This window comes from Cydia fagiglandana, chromosome 20 (genome assembly GCF_963556715.1).
Source record: "Cydia fagiglandana chromosome 20, ilCydFagi1.1, whole genome shotgun sequence".
Taxonomy (NCBI): domain Eukaryota; kingdom Metazoa; phylum Arthropoda; class Insecta; order Lepidoptera; family Tortricidae; genus Cydia; species Cydia fagiglandana.
Genome location: NC_085951.1, coordinates 6,612,872 through 6,631,160, shown reverse-complemented (window position 1 = coordinate 6,631,160; position 18,289 = coordinate 6,612,872). Strand labels below are relative to the sequence as shown.

General features: G+C 35.4%; 1 protein-coding gene across 1 annotated transcript in view; it reads left to right on the top strand.

Annotated features, from left to right (window-relative positions):
• Positions 1-18,289, top strand: part of LOC134674922 (small G protein signaling modulator 2-like) — a 136,017-nt gene that overhangs the window by 1,218 nt on the left and 116,510 nt on the right. Inside the window, exon 2 of the mRNA XM_063533083.1 lies at positions 7,777-7,877. Within this exon, the coding sequence (XP_063389153.1) occupies positions 7,777-7,877 (101 nt within the window). The remainder of the gene's footprint in view (positions 1-7,776; positions 7,878-18,289) is intronic.

The following is an 18,289-nucleotide window of genomic DNA, read 5'->3' as shown; positions in this document are numbered from 1 at the left end:
GCCACTGAGCTATTACCTATATTTTGAATAAGGCATATTGTTAAATGTTTTTATAATATTTTATGCAGGTAGGAATATAATTATTTTGTTTAATGTAGACATTTGGCCAAAAACTTGCCTACCTGCTTTGTTAAATAAATAGTAGTCGCATCCATTTTTTTAAGCGATGACATTCTCTAATGCTGTAGGTACCTTCCGAATTAAGTAAATGTGACGTCCCAGAGATAAAGGTACCTTATGGCGGCTTGCGCTTACGCTATTTTTAACATTGCTTCAATATTATTGCGGCGCTATGCGACGTAAGCGCCAGCCGCCATAAGGTACCTTTTTCCGTGGAACGTCACAAATAGTAGTTACATAGGTAAGTACATACATAAATAATGATTAAGGCAAACTTCCTGAGGACTCGCTGTCTTAGAAACTTTTGCCATTCATAACACTTCACGCAGTAGACTTGACACTAATATGTGAATGGAATGTTTGATTGCTTGAGCACATGGATAATTGTATAACTTAGTAATAAATCAAATGCTATGTAAAATTATAACGGAATTATGATTTATTCTTAGTAACCTTATTTAGTAGCGGCAAAAAGTCCAATATATTTTGCGTCAATTACAATTGTTTTTATTAAAGGAGAACCCCGACCGGGTGAAGGCCGAAAAGTGTGTAAACAACGAAGCCATCTCTAACGGGTACTTACTGGAACTACATTTTTAACATTTCAAGACTGTTATTTTAAATAGTCAAATCGTTTTTTGTAAAATGTTAGGTAGGTATAGCTTTTCTTATAAAGTCAGTTTAAACTACGGTTTAAGCAGGCTACGAGAAGATATGCCACTGGGCCGGAAAGTCCAATCGAAGTACTCCTCCAAATCATAACTCTTCATCTTGGCTTCGCCGTAGTCGGGTAAAAAGTCATATAACATGACAATAGTTTTAAGTCTAAGTAGTCTAAAAAAACGTTATACAGGCTGTTAACATTTAAATTATCATTCAAATGGTTGGAGACCTCACCTGTATTATTCTACAGTGGACGAAACTACGAAAAAATACCTACCACATTCTACACATGAGTACCTAGAATACTTTTTCTCGGTTTCGTTAAACATAAATCTTCACTCCGCACTTCAAAACAGTGAGTCTATTTTACGAAATTTTGGAGTGCGTATAGCCTTGACCGGTCGGATGGAAAAATTTCAAAAAAATATACGTGATGTTATGTGGGGGAGGGGGGTAGCCAAAAACCTCACCAAATATCACCAAGGGGGAGAGGAGGTCAAAAAGTAGCCGAAAATACCTCGCGTGATTTGTGCACAACCCCTTAGTTAAAAATCGGACCTTTGTTGCTGTTCAGTTGATCATATCAGAGGCCTACCGCGAAAAATGAAATTCTAAATTTCTTTATCCGCCACTCTATCGCTCGAATATGCGATAGCCCTCAGACATCGAAAATTGTATTGTAGACTTTTTAGATATGTTTAAATAGGTAAATACTTATACTCTGTATCTTTAGGTACTTAAATAAAAGTCATCAAATAATTTGTACATTTTCGGGCAGTTATAACATTTATTAATCAACCAACCAATTACAAAACCACCTGGATCTGTCACTGAACGAGCTTGATCATGTAATGTTTTCATCTATCCTCAACTGGCTTAAGAAGCCATTTTAGGGTAGATTTCGTTAACTCTTTTTTAAATACCTAAAGATATAGTTCTTTTACATATGCAAAAACTAGAGATGCACCGGATATCCGGTTACTATCCGGTATCCGGCGTATCCGGTCATTATTTTACTATACGGCCGGATACCGGATAATGACATACTATCCGGCAGGATACCGGATAGTAACATTGCTTGATTTCGGAGTAAAATTGGATTTAAGAAACAGAAACAATTTAACCATTCCACTTGCACGCGCACTCATTTCGAACCTAGAAATAAGTCCGCCCGAACGTTTACTAGGAAACAGGTCAAACCTGCAGAATGCGCACCTGAAAAACCGAAATGTAGGTATAGTTCCGCTGGCCGAATATTCGGCGGCCGGATACCGTATATTCGGCCGATGGTCAGGCCGAATATCCGGTATCCGGTATCCGGCCAAACACCATCATCAAAATGTCCGGTTTTGATGCATGACTCACCTGCAAACGCGTAAGACGACGTGTTTAATTATTACGGTCATTACGCCTGTCTTGTAGGGTAACTTGCGAGGAAAAATTGCGTACTCCAATCCCGTGTCACTGGCATCAATCTTGTAGGTACGTGGACTTAGATAAATGGGTTCAGAGGAACGTATGAGCAACTTTAATCTTACTGAGCAGTGACTGCTCATAACGGAACGATGAGCATTAGGCGAGGGATCGGGTGCTTAACGTAGTATGTTAGCGTAAGTTGCGCATGTTAATATTACGAGTAAGATAGGATTAAGTTAAGGGTGTTTTCATGAGATAAGACACAAGCTGTTTTTAAGTGACATTAGAGACATTATGACCTTAAAAAGACCTCCTATTGCGCCCGAGAAGCTTTCCCGAGCCCCTTTAGATAGGTACTTATTTAGTGATACTAGGGTAGACTACAACCAAATATATAATGGATCTGTAAGGTATTATCATTGACCCCTATTTTTGCACGAACCATTTTAAATAAGGGTGAAGGGTCAAATGGTTATCCCAAATAGACATTATTAGTGCAATAATCAACCCTAGGAAAAGAAGATTCTTCGGGTTTCCTTTAGCCATAGGCTCTTCGTTTCGCTATGTTCGCTTCGCATAGGGGTAGAAAGGACTTCCCAAATACAAGTGTAATAGATATACCTATATTTTCCCTAGACTACTTAGTAAGTAGTTGTACATTATACAAATCATTAATATATGGATGGCTTATAATACCATCAACCAGTCATATTCATATCTCGCCTCTACCAATTTCGCAACATTTTAAAATTTCTCGTTCCGCCTAAAAAGATATCTAATTTCCGTCGCCCGCTGTCACGACATCCTTTAAATTTTTTCTGAAATATTAGCAGATATTTTCGCGGCGATAACATCGCAAGGGTTCAGTTGCCAGAGTTTGTAAGAACTCGACTAGTTTAACCTAATAGAGTCTTTTTAAAGACTTATTAATGTTTGACTGAAGACTCGTTACTCGATATACATATATTGTTCTTGGAAATCTATGTACTAGGTATATATATAATAAAAGTATGTACCGCGTAAACACCCGTTTTTAGTGAAGAGATTGTTTTCTCTAGTTTACACGAACATACATAGGTAGGTAAGTATAATTTATGTTTTAATGTTAATATATACTTATATTATGGTATAAAGGGTCTGAACTTAAGCCAGCTACCTATTTTGTAAGTACCTCAAAAGTGTTTTCTTTTTCCTATAATTCGAAAATCGAGTTTTTCTACATTTCCGTTAAAGGAACAACTTTGTAAGCACGTTCGCTGCGTAATAAACTCGCACAAAACAATGTAATCGACGAAAAAAAAGAGTAGAGCGACAGTATTTTCCAATTTCGAGTATGTGTTATCAGATTTCAGCTGTAAAATATCTGTTATTTATGAAACAATGAAAAGGAAAGTTTTCATGGCCAGGACGTAATTATGTTTAGATCAGATTTGTGTTGTTGTGAAATATCTAAGTTGTTTATGAAATAATAGGAAAGTTTCATACTTTGGCAACAAAATATTTTTTATAAAAAAATACAGTTGAAATTTTTATGTACCTGCACGACACATAAATAACCGTACAGTACAAGTGCATATCGAACAATGCAAAACCTTAGCTTCTACACATTCATACTAATTATGTATTGTAAATGCGAAAGTAATTTTCGCACCATGTTAAGACCAAAGTACTGCTACCTTTCTAGAGCAATATAATACCGAATCGAATTAAACGTGTGTAAAATCCAGGTTCGGGGAAGGAGGAAAATTCCAAGCCAGAAAATCCATATAAGTATATAACTCGCGTTTTTTGTATGAATGAGGTGCTAATTCACGGCCCGAGCGACGTAGGCTACAATTTTAATGGTCTTCCAAAGAGTTATACCGTAGTAGGTAAAGCTTGCCATTCCTAGTTTAGTTACTTTTTTTTATATTAACTATACGTAGATGCGATACTTAACCGCGCTAGTTCGCAAATGTCCAAGATAGAGGCTCTCAGCGCTCATCCTAGTTTGATCTCTCATGGATATCCGCTTTTTCTGTACCTTTGTAACCTATATTTGTATATAAACCATTTTGTACGTACGACAGTGTTGAAACTTTTTACTTGTTGTTCCAGTATCCATTAGGGAGTGCCTATTTATTTACACGCTTTCCGGACTTTTCTCGGTCGGGGCGTAAATTACTTTCTTTCAAAAGCTTCCGAACTTGACGTTGATGCAAAACAAATATTGGATTTTTTTGGGCGAAGCTCCCTTCCTGCGGTGTCATTACTGTTTCTGCTTGGAGAGTTTTATGAGACACTGATGCCATTATATACCTACACATGTTTTGTACTCAATATTATTTATGATTCAGGGGTGATCAGTTGTAGGCCAGTCGTGCTGTAACTATACATATAATTTTTAGCTATAGTTCCTGGGAGAGAAGTTAGTTTATACGAATTTGGGTTTTAAACCCCGAGAGAAACACAAAGGTCAAAAGGCGTGAGGAACAAAACTCGGTTTCTAGTGGCATATAAACTACTAAATTTTAGCAACGGGTAACAATGTACAATAAACGCATGTAACTTGTAAGAAATAAAAGTTGTAATATAGTAGTTTATGTGACTGCTACATAATGAGAGGCATTAAAATACGAGTGTGGGTTTAAGAAACGAACGTTAGTGAGTTTCTTAATAGGATCACACGAGTGTTTTAATGCCTAATTATGTACAGTTACATACACTACTTTATCTAAACACATACTTAAAACTAACTAAAAGATAAACTGTACGTCAAATGGCGGTAAATGAAAACTTTTTTCACGCATGTCACACATCCGTAGTTTTTTTAAATTTCTAAACAAAAGAATGAAGTCCCTATTCTCATGTCACTCGAGATCAAATATCGTGCGGTTTATATTTAAAAAACATACTAAATTGACGTTTCGTATCGATAACTGTTTTAATATCTATGGGTACTAGAATAGAGACCTACTTGAGTTTTGACTGCTGTTCCAAATTTAAACTCATAACCTACAAAAATCTATAACGTTATGTACATTAAAGTACAATTTTTTCTACTACCACAGATAAGGAAGTTCTCATAGTAAAATTGGTTGTAATAAAGCTTGTCATTTCCTACGGTTTCTGAACGCATTATAGAGCACTAATGACATGTGTGTAGATAAAATAACTTTGCTTATGACGAAAGTGGAGAAACCGCGCGTATCGCCTTTTCACACAAACTTAGTTCGCATTTTCCTCTTTGGATATTAACGTTATTAAAAATATTTTTACACAGTTTGATGTACTATACTCGACTGTTCAATTTTTTCGTTTATAGGGTACCTCAAAAGGAAAGGTTATGACCCTTTCGGCCACTTTTGAAAATGACATATGACTAAAATACATAAAATTCTGTAAAAATATTTTCCATAATGTCATTATCCAGGGTTGTCCAGGGAGGAAAATGAGGACTATAGCAAGCTCCACGTTACCTTACCTTACCTATTTACCTTACCTTACCTTAGATACCTTAGTTTTCTCGCAGAAAATAATTATAGGTATTGGTTACCCGTTTTACGAGATCAATGTTAAAATACTTATCTCAAAAACCTTTAGGACAAATCGTTTGCGAGCTCCATTTAAATACCGACTTATATTATGTATTCATCAAACAATTTCCGATCCTTGAATATGTATTGGACCTGTCGTATATCAATTTGAATTTATCAAGTATTTTTGCTAGGCGGCAAATCGGCTTTTGCGCTTAATGTAACTTTCATGTTATCTTGTAAAACGATAAAGAGCTTATAATGTACTTATGTCTATTATAAAAAATGTCTATTATGATGCTACAATTTACAAGGCTTACGCTACGTCTTACGCTACGTCTTACGTAGGCGAACAACGCGCGAACGCGGCGCGGCGCGGCGCGGCGAAATCAATCCTTTGATGCCCATAGAAGTGTCCTACGTAAGCGATCTCGTTGCGAACGCGGTGCGCCGCGATCGCGCGTTGTTCGCCTACGTAAGACGTAGCGTTACGTAGGCGAACAACGCGCGAACGCGGCGCGGCGCCTGACATTCGCGTGCAAATCGCGCCGCACCGCGTTCGCAACGAGATCGCTTACGTAGGACACTTCTATGGGCATCAAAGGATTGATTTCGCTGCGCCGCGCCGCGCCGCGTTCGCGCGTTGTTCGCCTACGTAAGACGTAGCGTTAGTTTCGAGGCTCTATTTTATTAGGGCGTCTGCTTATGTACATTGGACATCTAATTCATATTTTCGTTTATTACCTCTAACAATCACTAAGAAATACCTGTAACACACACAGAGAAAGCACCAAGAATACCAAGATCCCCTTAGTGTTCTGTTGGCACGTGCAAAGTAGAATCTTAAGAAAAGCTAAAGTACACTATAGCTCAACTACTTTTTCTATTTAATCAATAATAATTTTCATGATCCTTGATTGTTAAAAGTAAAAACCTAGATGAAATTTTATTAACAATAACAATATGTATATACATGACATACCTAAACAGTTTTCGTCTATAAAACCTAATCTTACTTACCCGGGGCATCGTCCCCAGGACGCTTGCTGCGTTTGCCCGTTGGATTGCCAGACTTATGTAGCCGCTGAGCGAAATATTCACCTGCTCGAACTGGGGGCCGATTTTTGAAATTCGACCACTCGATTTCGTGTATTTCGTTAAATAATATCTCCACTGCTAGGCGTTTAAATTCTACTAATAGAATTGAAATCGAGTGGTCAATACCACTAGATTCCAAATTTCGATCGCTCGTGTTTCAAAAATTAGCATTTCGCCGTTTTCCACCGATTTTCAAGTGACGAAATCGAGTGATCGAAATTCAAAAATCGGTCCCCTGCTCGAAGGTCGCCAAACACCCAGACAAGTTTATGAGAAATTTCTTTCACAACTTGTCTGGTGTCTGATGACCATGGCCCAAAGGTATCGACTACAGTATTAATAATACATTATGATACCGAATCGAAACTCGTTTCTAGAGGTCGTTACGGATTAAAACTTGTATTTTCAGAGCTTTTCTCTGTTTCGTAGTTAATTAGTACTACGCGTAGCGTTAAGCCTTTTTTCACTCATATTAATTCTCATTAAGCAGCTTGTTTTGAAAATAAAATATTTATAATGACATAGGTATTCTTTAGTTTGCTTTAAATGTTTTTCTTTACAAAGTTTGATTTCTATTACCTAGATAGCTAAGTATATAATTATTTTACTCATTCAAAGCATGTTCTGCAATAAAAAACCACAAGCGGCCTTGATAAAGTAGAAAACAAATAAATATTGATCATTCGATGAGACCATCAGGTGAAAATATCACGGCAAGTCACGAAAAATAATAAACTACAGAAATATATTTTGAACCTATTCATAAAATATACATAAATAAATTGAGATAATTATGTAGTTGATAAATTATTAGATAAATGTTTCCAGAAAGAAGAAGCAACACAAAAGATTAGAATTAGTTATATGCGGAGTAGCAGGTTTTGTCAAGCCAGGCAATGTTCGTCATGTTGCCATTTTGGACAAGTTTACAGTACAATGTATTTATTGACGCATGTTTCTGCAGAGAACGAGGAGGGGAGCATGCCAGCAGCGGACCCTGGCACCGAGGCCAAGGAGAAGCTCATAGCCGCCGTCAAGAAGGAGGTCAAGCAGTTGATGGAAGAGGTAAGACCGTTGCGATCTGTCATCGGTCACGCTCACAGACTTGTACGCCTGTACGGCCCAATTCAAACTTTAAGATACGTCAGTTAATAGATCTAGAAAAGATATATCAGTGTCAAACGAGTGTCAAAAGCGACGTGTCTTCAAACAAAAACGTCACTTTTGACACTTGTTTGACACTGACATATCTAATGTATATCGTTTCCATATCTATTTGACGTATCTTAAAGTTCGAATATAGCTGGTATTGTCACGCTTGATTATATGGTCACGCTAGCAGATTTATACACAATCACAGAAATTATCATTATTACGAGTACTTATATACGAGTACGGCAGCTGCAACTGTTGTCCCTTAGAAAACTTGAAAGGTCAGATTACGAGTACATTCGCAGTCAGGGCTCGGAACCGGTAGGTATAGAAATACCTCGTAATATACAGGCACCAAAACTTGAGGTTAGGTTAGCAAAGCTCATTATTTCTATTTTTTTAAACCACCCGAGACGGGTTACTTTGCTACCCGGTTAAATACGAGCCATATCTAAGTAGGTACCTTCCTACTAGTGCAAACCTTACAAACCTGTATATATAAGCTGTAGCATCCCGAATAAAATAAAATAAAATATATAAGACATATAAGTAAACAACTATTATTATAAATCGTTAGATATTGCGAGACCCTTTTCGAATACTGCCCATAAGAGGATCTGTCATTTTCTCTATTATTGTTCGTCATAACGATTTGATTTCCCCAGAGCTCCTACGTTATGAAGTGCTCAAACCAATACAACTGCTTGCACCATTATCATATATATAGGAATCTATACACCTATAGATATAAAGGTAAGGAGGTACGAGGACACTATTATGCACCTTTATTATTAAATAAATCTATTTAATCATTTAGAATTGTTTAATGTCCCTATATTCTGAATTCTGTGATCAATGTTCAACAGTGGACGTCTTATGGCTGAGATGATGATATGATGATAACATTTATTGGTTAAACCGACCAAGTAAACCTCCTGGATCAGTCACTGAACGACTTGGCTTTAACCTATACTATTTGATCGTGTAATGTTTTCATCTTTGACCATTTTGGAATCATAGGCTACGTTTGAAAATAAAGCCGACCACTGACTAACAGTCCGCCGGACGATATCGGCCGGTCAGTTGTTCGGAACTGTCAAATTTTTGTTCTAACTGACAGGCCGATATCGTCCGGCGGCCTGTTAGTCAGTTGTCGGCTTTACTAAATCTCCTTTTCATAAGATAGGTGCGAGTACTTACTACTTACATACCTCTCGTAAGATATTGTACCTACACACCTATTTATTTACCTACTTACATGACCGCTGAAATTAACGATGTGCTCCCAAGGGTCTGCCGAATCGAATTATGTGCCTCATTGGTCTCTGTTGGCGTCTCGGGATTCTGGTGGTTGTAGTTTAGCTACAAGAGTTGACGTGTAATCAATTCGGTACAAATGAGAATTGATCGTTCGATACCGTTTGAAAAATACGCAATTGAATTTTATTTAGTAACACTAACACCAAAACATTTTCATTTAATTATATTTGATATATTTTTAAAATAACCAAACCGAGATCGAGATAAGTACCTAATTTAACCTAATTAAGTAATTAATTAATTATGTCTAGTTCAATCTGATAACTAAAGTGATATGCTACTTAGGTTTAAAACATACCCTATTTTTATTACAAGTTACTTAAATGGTTTAATTTATTCTCTGTATCCTGATTGAGTTTTCTATAATATGAATACTTAGGTATATCTAAGAAAGAACAAAGTTAATACAAAAAAGGCATTTTTAGAAAATCAAATCTAGGCTGCCGCTCTTGTTATAATTTTGTTCACCGAATCTAAAACATTTTCTCTTTAATTTCAAATTATGAATTCCTTACAAACTCCCCGAAAGTCTTTTTAAAGTTAAAGGTTACGGATGCTACAAAAAGTTTTAAAATCAGCATTCTTCAAGACTTCGTAACTTCAGAATATTACTAACGCTACCTAGATTACTTAGCCACGAGTTGTATAAAAGACTTCTTGTTTCCAACTTTCATTTCATTATAAAAGTAAAACTAGATTAGTTCAGAGCTCTTCGTTTGCGGAAAAGCGGTTCTTTTCATCGTACCTATTTTGTCCGTATTGCTAGTATTGCTACTATAATATAGAATTAGAGTATTTGCTTGATTTAGATTTCATAATACATTTTATTATTTAAATTTAATCACATTTTAACCAACTTCACCAATTACAGACGTAGGTACACCATAGTCTAATAAAACATGGTCTTCTCTTCCCAGAGTGACACAAGCCTACGTCACAATAACATGGACCCTATATATAGCGCTATCGCATATTATCATATAGCGCTGTCGCATGATGACGTAGGCATGTGTCGGTCACGTGACCACGAAAAGACGGACACCGAAGGCTGAGTAAAATTTACCATTGTCGTATATTATAGGCAAATGCCACTATACCTTTGAGTTATTATCAGATTTACAACCTTTGTCTGCTAGGACTTCTACTTCTATAATAGGTATTTAAATACTCAATTAGACAGTCATGCTGCTTAGATTACACTGTAATCGTACGAGCACTGCAAAGGATTTCAGGTTTCAAAGCTGGCCTTTATTTTAGGAGTAGCAATGAAATTAGTTCCAAGCACCCGTCTAAGTAAATCTATTGCATTTACTCTGGCGTGAAATACGATTCATCTTGTTGCATTTGCCCTTGTGTTGCTCTGTAGCATTGAAGAGCTTTTCATTTCCCGCTGCTAATTCAATTTAACCAGCTGGAGCCACGTTATTGATTATAGAAAGCACACAAAGAAGGAAAAATGTTCAGCAAAATCGATGGTCTAAAGGTTTAAGAAATCCCTTTAAGGGTTTTCTTCTAGTTCACCTTTGAGTAATCAACTAATCAGAGAGGTTTACGCACGTAGCTCCACCATAGCATACCAAGCCAAAGGTCTCAGAAATCTTTAAGTCTAGCGCATCTTAAATCTTTGTTAAGTTTATCAAAGTTACTTTTAGAAGAGTCGAGTTTTATTTGCAATAGTTCCAAATAAATTGGTTATTATTTAATACAGCAGGCTTCAGTCTTTTTGTTACGTCAATGCTACGTCTTTAAATCTGTCTGACTGTCAAGAAAATTTTTCTTGATAATATTTTCTATAGTCTGGCAAACCAGTTATGTCAGAAACAAATTTACAGTAACAATCTATGCTTCACTGACAAGGGACTCTTGCCAAACTATATGTTATATTTTAAGAAATAAATAGTAAATAAATAATTAATCAGTTACCTAAGTAAGTTCATAATAAGTTTCTCGTGCAGTTCAAGTATCTTCATCAATTAGTGTATCAACATCAACTAGTTGCCTATGCGCGTAGTTCTGAAGTTAGTTCAAGTACTTGTCTCGATTAGTTCTCATAACCTCTCACATAGCTAAACTTGAAGCTGCAGGAATTCTATTGTATTTCTTAAGACGAAACAGGAGCTGAGTTTTAAATATTTTTGGTAAATATACCCGTCTCGCTAACGGAAGCTGCTCCTAAAACTAGTGCGATAAGGACAGGCGAAAAATCCTGAGTAAAAATCTCAAAAATCGAGGTTTCGTACTCGACTGTTTCCTCCTCCAAAACTTAACCAATCCTAATAAAACTTGGAAATCTAAATGACTATGAAATTATCTGTGTCGGACCGTTTTGCTTTTTTGGTTAGTTGATATTAGTTTTGAATACGCCTCTCATTGCGGCATAGTCAATTAGGCCATTTTAGCCATTTTTGAAGGGATAGCGCCTTAAAAAACAAAAATATCAAAAAAAGCAAAACGGTCCGACGCAGATATTGACAATATTAATCTGTGTTGAAAAAATCATCGCTCTAGCATCTAAACCCACGGAGGAAACAATCGAGTACGTTTGTATGGAAAAATGACCACTCCTGTTGGCTCTTAATAGCTTTTAACAGACCTATTGATTTTTCTATTCAGTCGGTCCTTTCATTAACAGGTTTTACCTACTTATAAATGATATTATTAGCTATGCATTATTAATTTATTACGTACTTTATGACTTTGCTGTATGTAGGTACCTTAGCTTTTCTGTTCACTTTATTCAGAAGTATTCAAGATCTACCTATACCTCGTTTTTTTTAGCATTAGAAAAAAGGTAAACAATCTTAATGTGTCTTTTAATTGAAAAACACATTTTAAAAATAAGTTACGGCAAATATGTAACAATTATGAATCTAATACGATCATTTATATTCTTAGCTGCTTTCATAAATAATAGTTTTTGATTTTTAAAAAGCGTTTTTCCATTAAAAGAAATGTCAAGATCGCTTACCTTCTTGCAAGTTCTTTCTAATGCTAAAAAAAACTAACTATAGTGTCGTAGGTATTTAATTTATCCTCTCACCGCCGGCGGCGTCCCGAATTGGGACCATTAACCTATTTAAATTTGTAATTTGAATACTGAATACAAAGTCCTTCAACATAACAAAAATGATGAAAGGCACTTAAAATATAAGGGTCAAACAGATCACTGTGTTACGTTCTTTCCTGTGGACATACACAAAGTTAAGGGCTATAAAGGTTAATTTTCTTATTTAACCCTAACCCACCTAAAAAGGTCCTCCTTTTATTTACAGAACTATGATAAAATCTTTACTTACATGGCCACAAGCTGTTAACTATTGCCCACAGGGGAGAAAAATGTACAGTTCGCGCGAACACGCTAGTTTTCTCTCCTGTGGGCAATAGTTAACAGCTTGTGGGCATGTAAGTAATGATTTTATCATAGTTCTGTAAATAAAAGGAGGACCTTTTTACGTGGATAAGGGTTAAATAAGAAAATTAATCTTTATAGCCCTTAACTTTGTGTATGTCCACAGGAAAGAACGTAACACAGTGATCTGTTTGACCCATAAATTAGATAAGTACTGAACTTATAAAAATTTAAAGATGTTACCTGCGATATTAGATTATACCATGTAATATATACAGTACAGACTAGTTCTCACAATGGTATCTTATTTTCCATCTATTGGGATAAAACGAGCACCTATATGGAGAGGTAGTCCTAGGCTAGAGATTAAATAACTGGGTTTAAGATTATTTAAATACGAACCTAGCTCCCACCTTACAATAGAAGCTACGCCACAGAATAAATAATAGTTGGTTACGCTCTCATTTTGAAACTATATTCAAATAAAATAGGTAGAGTCTGTGCGAAAAGAGAAGAGTGGAATGTATGGAGCCCAATACATTCCACGACTTCTCTTTCCGAACAGACTATATATCTATGTCTTTTTCGTTACTACACATTATTGACTCCGTAGACTGTGTCGATTTTTAACTACAAACAAACTAATAAAACTTTTCAGACACTTCTCGACAGGTCTAGGTCAGACTTCGGTATTTATTGTCTGTGTCTAAGCGTAGTGTCTGCCGCGAAATAGATTAGTTAATCGTGTCCAGACTGCCCTAATGGTTCTTATGCGAACGGCGTACAAATAGGGGTGAGAAATTACATTAGACTACCTTAATGACTGTTTATTCTAGAAAATGTACTTGGATAGGTCAGGCTTTGTAGTTTTTAAATGTTCCTTGTTGTTGTAACAGGTATACGAATATAACTTATGTAATGTGGTAACTGAATACCTATATCAGTGTATAGGTAAATTCATGGTCTTCCTTTTATTTCTGACACTAGGTTATTAAGCAAAAAATAATCCTTATGATGAATCCTTTCGATCGGTATGATAAAACTACAGGGTGATTATTTTTTCTCGAGTAGCGGGTTCGATTCCCGGTTCAACATGTCATTATTTAAAAATCTATGAATGCAGTTTGAATTGTTTTTTAAATTAAAATAACGTCTTATTCCAGCAAAATATCCTATCTACGATATTTAAGGTACTTTCCCTTGATGTCCCATAGTCTTGGGACCTCTGTATACCTACTTACCTACACATCTGATAAAAAGTCAATCGTCCTCATAGATCTAAGAGGCTTGAGGTAAATGCTGTAGGTGTTCAATGCTTTCAATGCGTTGATATGGAATGTTCCGATAAATGTGGGTGTTACCGATACCTCTGGGAAATGTTTCATTACACTGCCTACAGTTTTATAGTATCATTATCAGACATGGAAGTTATTGTGGCAAAAATAAATCTGTTATCGATAAGTCACAGGTAGACTATAAGTAATATTTAAAATATGTAACCTCTACTTGCTGTAGGTAAGCTACCGAGAAATTTCAATAATGCAAATCAATTACAAAACGGTACATAATTTCTTTATTACATTTATTTAGTGTTTAAAAATTAAAACGTAAAGTGTACTTGGTATACCTACAATGCCAAAAGAATAGAAAACTACCAATATATCAAAAGAGAAGAAGATATCGAACGTGTTGTGTATTTTGCGGTAGCCATCTTCTTATAAAATGTCTCTAAGTAAACGTTAAGGTAACATCGATTTTAACAAACATGTCGATATTTTATTTTGTCTGTCACTTTATTTTGCCACAAAAATTTCGATGTCTGATCATTGTCATGATCCCAGTATTTTGACTTTGAAGTAATTTAACAACCTACAAAAATCTGTCAATAAAGTTTTGACATCCTGTCAATAATAAAATTTAATCAAAAAAAAAATTATGTATAATCTAGAATACAGTAGTAAATAGGTAGGTAAATACACGAGTAAGCCTTGGTAAAAAATAGTTACCAAAAATACCGTAACTTACTGTGTGTTATGTTCACTGTGCTCGCAATACATATTGTTCCAGATAGGGCAGGCAACTTTGTCGTAAAACTGGTACCAATAAAGTATTTAGTGAACAGTAAAACGGGATAAAGTTTGGTATAAATAAACTATGCTCTGTATCTCTCTACATAGTATCATTATTCGTTTGCCAGTAACGCTACTCCGTTCACCAGAATGGGAGACTCGTTACTTTGAATGAAAATACGAATGATGAGACTACAGTCATGGTCACTGGTCAGAGCGAACTTGTCTCCTTATAAATCTTACTACAGAATAGGGCTCGGTTTTCGGTTTCCGGATTGAGTCATGGAGTCAATTTTAGGCTATGATTTGGCGCTGTAGAATTGAACGAGGCTAAAGTCATAACTCAGGCGTATGTGTCTCTGATTTACGGCATATATTAAATTTAATATAAAGAGCCTGTCTTCCCCTGAAAAAGTTTACATATAGAAAAAATCTAAACCTATGCGGGGATCTTCCATTTATGGACGAAGGTATATACTTATAGTTCCGTTGCACATTCTCTTTTGCATCCTATTTATTGGACAAGTTACTTAGTTTGGACATGCTGCCTCAATTCTAAAGTGAAATTGAAAAATAAAATATATAATGTATTATGGCTGCTAACCACTGGGAAAATCGAATGCTAATGCTATAAAGTTAAACACATGCTAGCTGACGCCTTTCTCATTTAACAAAAATGAACATTAAACCTCTTTATATAAACATATGACTGATATTTAAACGTAAAACGTTGAAGCACGAGCATAATTTATGAGCTCAAAATCGAATACGTTTTCTGAACGGAACTCTGCATAGGATTTCCTTTTAAAGTAAAGATATTGCCTCTTGGAAAAAGACGTAATTGAGAAAAGATTCTCTGATGTCTCTCAGACTGATGTAGATATCTCTCGAACCCTTATCGTCAATAACGTTCGAGTGTAATAAGAATAGAGATCAATTGAGATATTCCATCATTTTACCCTCCTTAAAGAATAATCTTTCAATTACGAGTATTTGCCGAGGCTTCTTTCAATTGGAAATAAATACCTAACTAGTATTGTGTCTACGCTTAGTATAAGTATACTTATTTATAGATATTCAATAATATACAAAGCGAATCATTTCAGAAAACCGTAGTAATAGGAGGCGTCATTCGGTAGATTTACTTAGGTATTCTCTCTCTCTCCTCGTCTCCTAATGAAGAAATCTAAATTGCGAAAAATACTGGTAGATTCATAATATATTATTAATGGCTGGTAAAGTGACTGGTCCTATAGGTTCCAAAAATGATTATTGGTTAAAAAAACCTGCGATGTGTAATAACTAATGAGGATGCAAACGAAACTCCTCAAATAGCTACATAAACTCTTTGAAACCCTTTCTGGGTTTGTCGTAGTTATACATTTTATACAGAAAGCTTTTTTTGCAACGGTGTTTGAAGTACGGTCAAGAGCACCCTTAGCTAAACCGGCGCGCGTGTATGAGGAATGTTATGAATGTGAAGGAAGTGAAAGAGGTATGTCAGGATCGTAGCAAGTGGAAATCCGTGGTCTCTGCCTACCCCTCCGGGAAATAGGCATATTATATATATGTATGTTTGTGTTTGAAGTAACGAAATAAACAAAATAGGTAGTTATAGTTACTTAATTTAATCCAAGACAATAACCGACCCAAGAGAATAATTATAATCCACCTAAATCCTGGTTTGTATTACTATCCACAAATCTCAAAGTCTCAAACACCACGTGAAATGTAAATCCAATTTTCATTAATATTCCTAGACCTCAATGCTCGGTTAACTACACAAGTGGGGATAAATTGAGACCGAATCTAAATTGAAATGTAATCCTGAATTCATTAAGAGCATACAGATTTCGAATATGTACTCGTACTACTAATGATTATGGTATTTTGGTAGCTTTGTATATTTATTCCGATTTTTCTCTACGTTTTGAAGCAATAAAATTAAGGCTTCATAAATATTCTTCATATAATTTGAGTTCAACTATGAAACTTGTAGAAAAGTATACCATAGACCCGAAACCACTCGCAAAACTTTTGTTTTATATCATATTCATATACAAACGCGGTCTCATATTAAGCCTAACATAAAATAAGACAGTCCGCTGCTGGCTGGCTGTCAACCCGATTTATTGAATTTTTAGGAGTCAGCCAACAAAATACGAGCCTTCCCAAAGGCGTACCTACAAAATGACGCCGTCATAAATTAATTGACTCGGTTGAAGCTTGAGAGCTTAGTGAAAATTCTTCTGTACTACGCCGAATATCCTTTGGGGTTTTGGACTTCAATTTATAACCAGCAATTTGAATAAGTTTTCACTTATAATAAATGTAGGTCTTAAAATAAGAGAAAAACAGGCCCCTCCTTTCTTATAGTTATTCAACAGATACACCTCTTTTTGGTACCCGCCCTCTGGAAAATCGATCCTTTGCCTAGTGCAGACTTGAGGTGTATTAGTAGTAAGCCACCTGAAGCCTGCACGTGTCCCTTGGGTGGTGCCAAAGTCAAAGTCAAGTCAAAGTCAAAAGTCAAAAATACTTTATTCATGTAGGCCTAGTAACAAGCACTTATGAACGTTTTACATACTTAATAATATATTATCTTAAGCTAATTATCAGAGCAATTTATTGAAGTTAATATTATTCCATAGTAATATTGGATTATTATACAGATCAAATTTAATACTAAGAATTTCACAAAAAGATCGTCAAACATAAAAAAAAAATTGTATAAAAAATACTAGTCTAGAATGTTTCTAGAATAAAATCTAAATGTCAATAACAAATGTCAATAAAACTTAACAAAGAAGTACATACATTGAATTATCTATTTCGAGTCACCATTAATCCCACGTTGTTTTATCACTCATGTAGTCTTGTGTGGTATAATAAGCTTTAGAAATAAGTTTACGCTTTACATAATTTTTAAATTTATTAATTGATAATTCAGTAATATGGTTTGGAAGTTTATTATAAAATCTTACACAATTACCCATGAATGATTTTTTAATTTTATGGAGCCGTGTGAAGGGCACTGCGAGCTTATGTTTATTTCTAGTATTAATATTATGAATGTTACAATTTTTCCTAAAATTAACAATATTTTTATGTACATACCTACAGAATATTCTCATAAATATATTGACAGTGCACTGTCATTATGTCAATTTCCTTGAATTTATCTCTAAGTGAGTTTCTATGGTTCAATTTATATATTGCTCGAATAGCCCGCTTCTGCAGAACAAAAATGGTATTTATCTCTGAAGCACCGCCCCACAGTAAAATACCATATGCCATAATGCTATGGAAGTAACTAAAATATACTAATCGAGCTGTTTTCACATCAGTTAACTGACGGATTTTGCTCACTGCAAAAGCTGCAGAACTCAGTCTACTCGAAAGAGTAGCAATATGGGGACCCCACTGAAGTTTAGAATCTAAAGTTATACCAAGAAAAACTGTACTATCAACTAATTCCAATTCCTCATCCTTCACAATGACACTTGTTTGCACATGCCTTACGTTACTACTAGTGACAAACTGAATACATTTAGTCTTTTTCTCATTTAACAATAAATTATTAACAT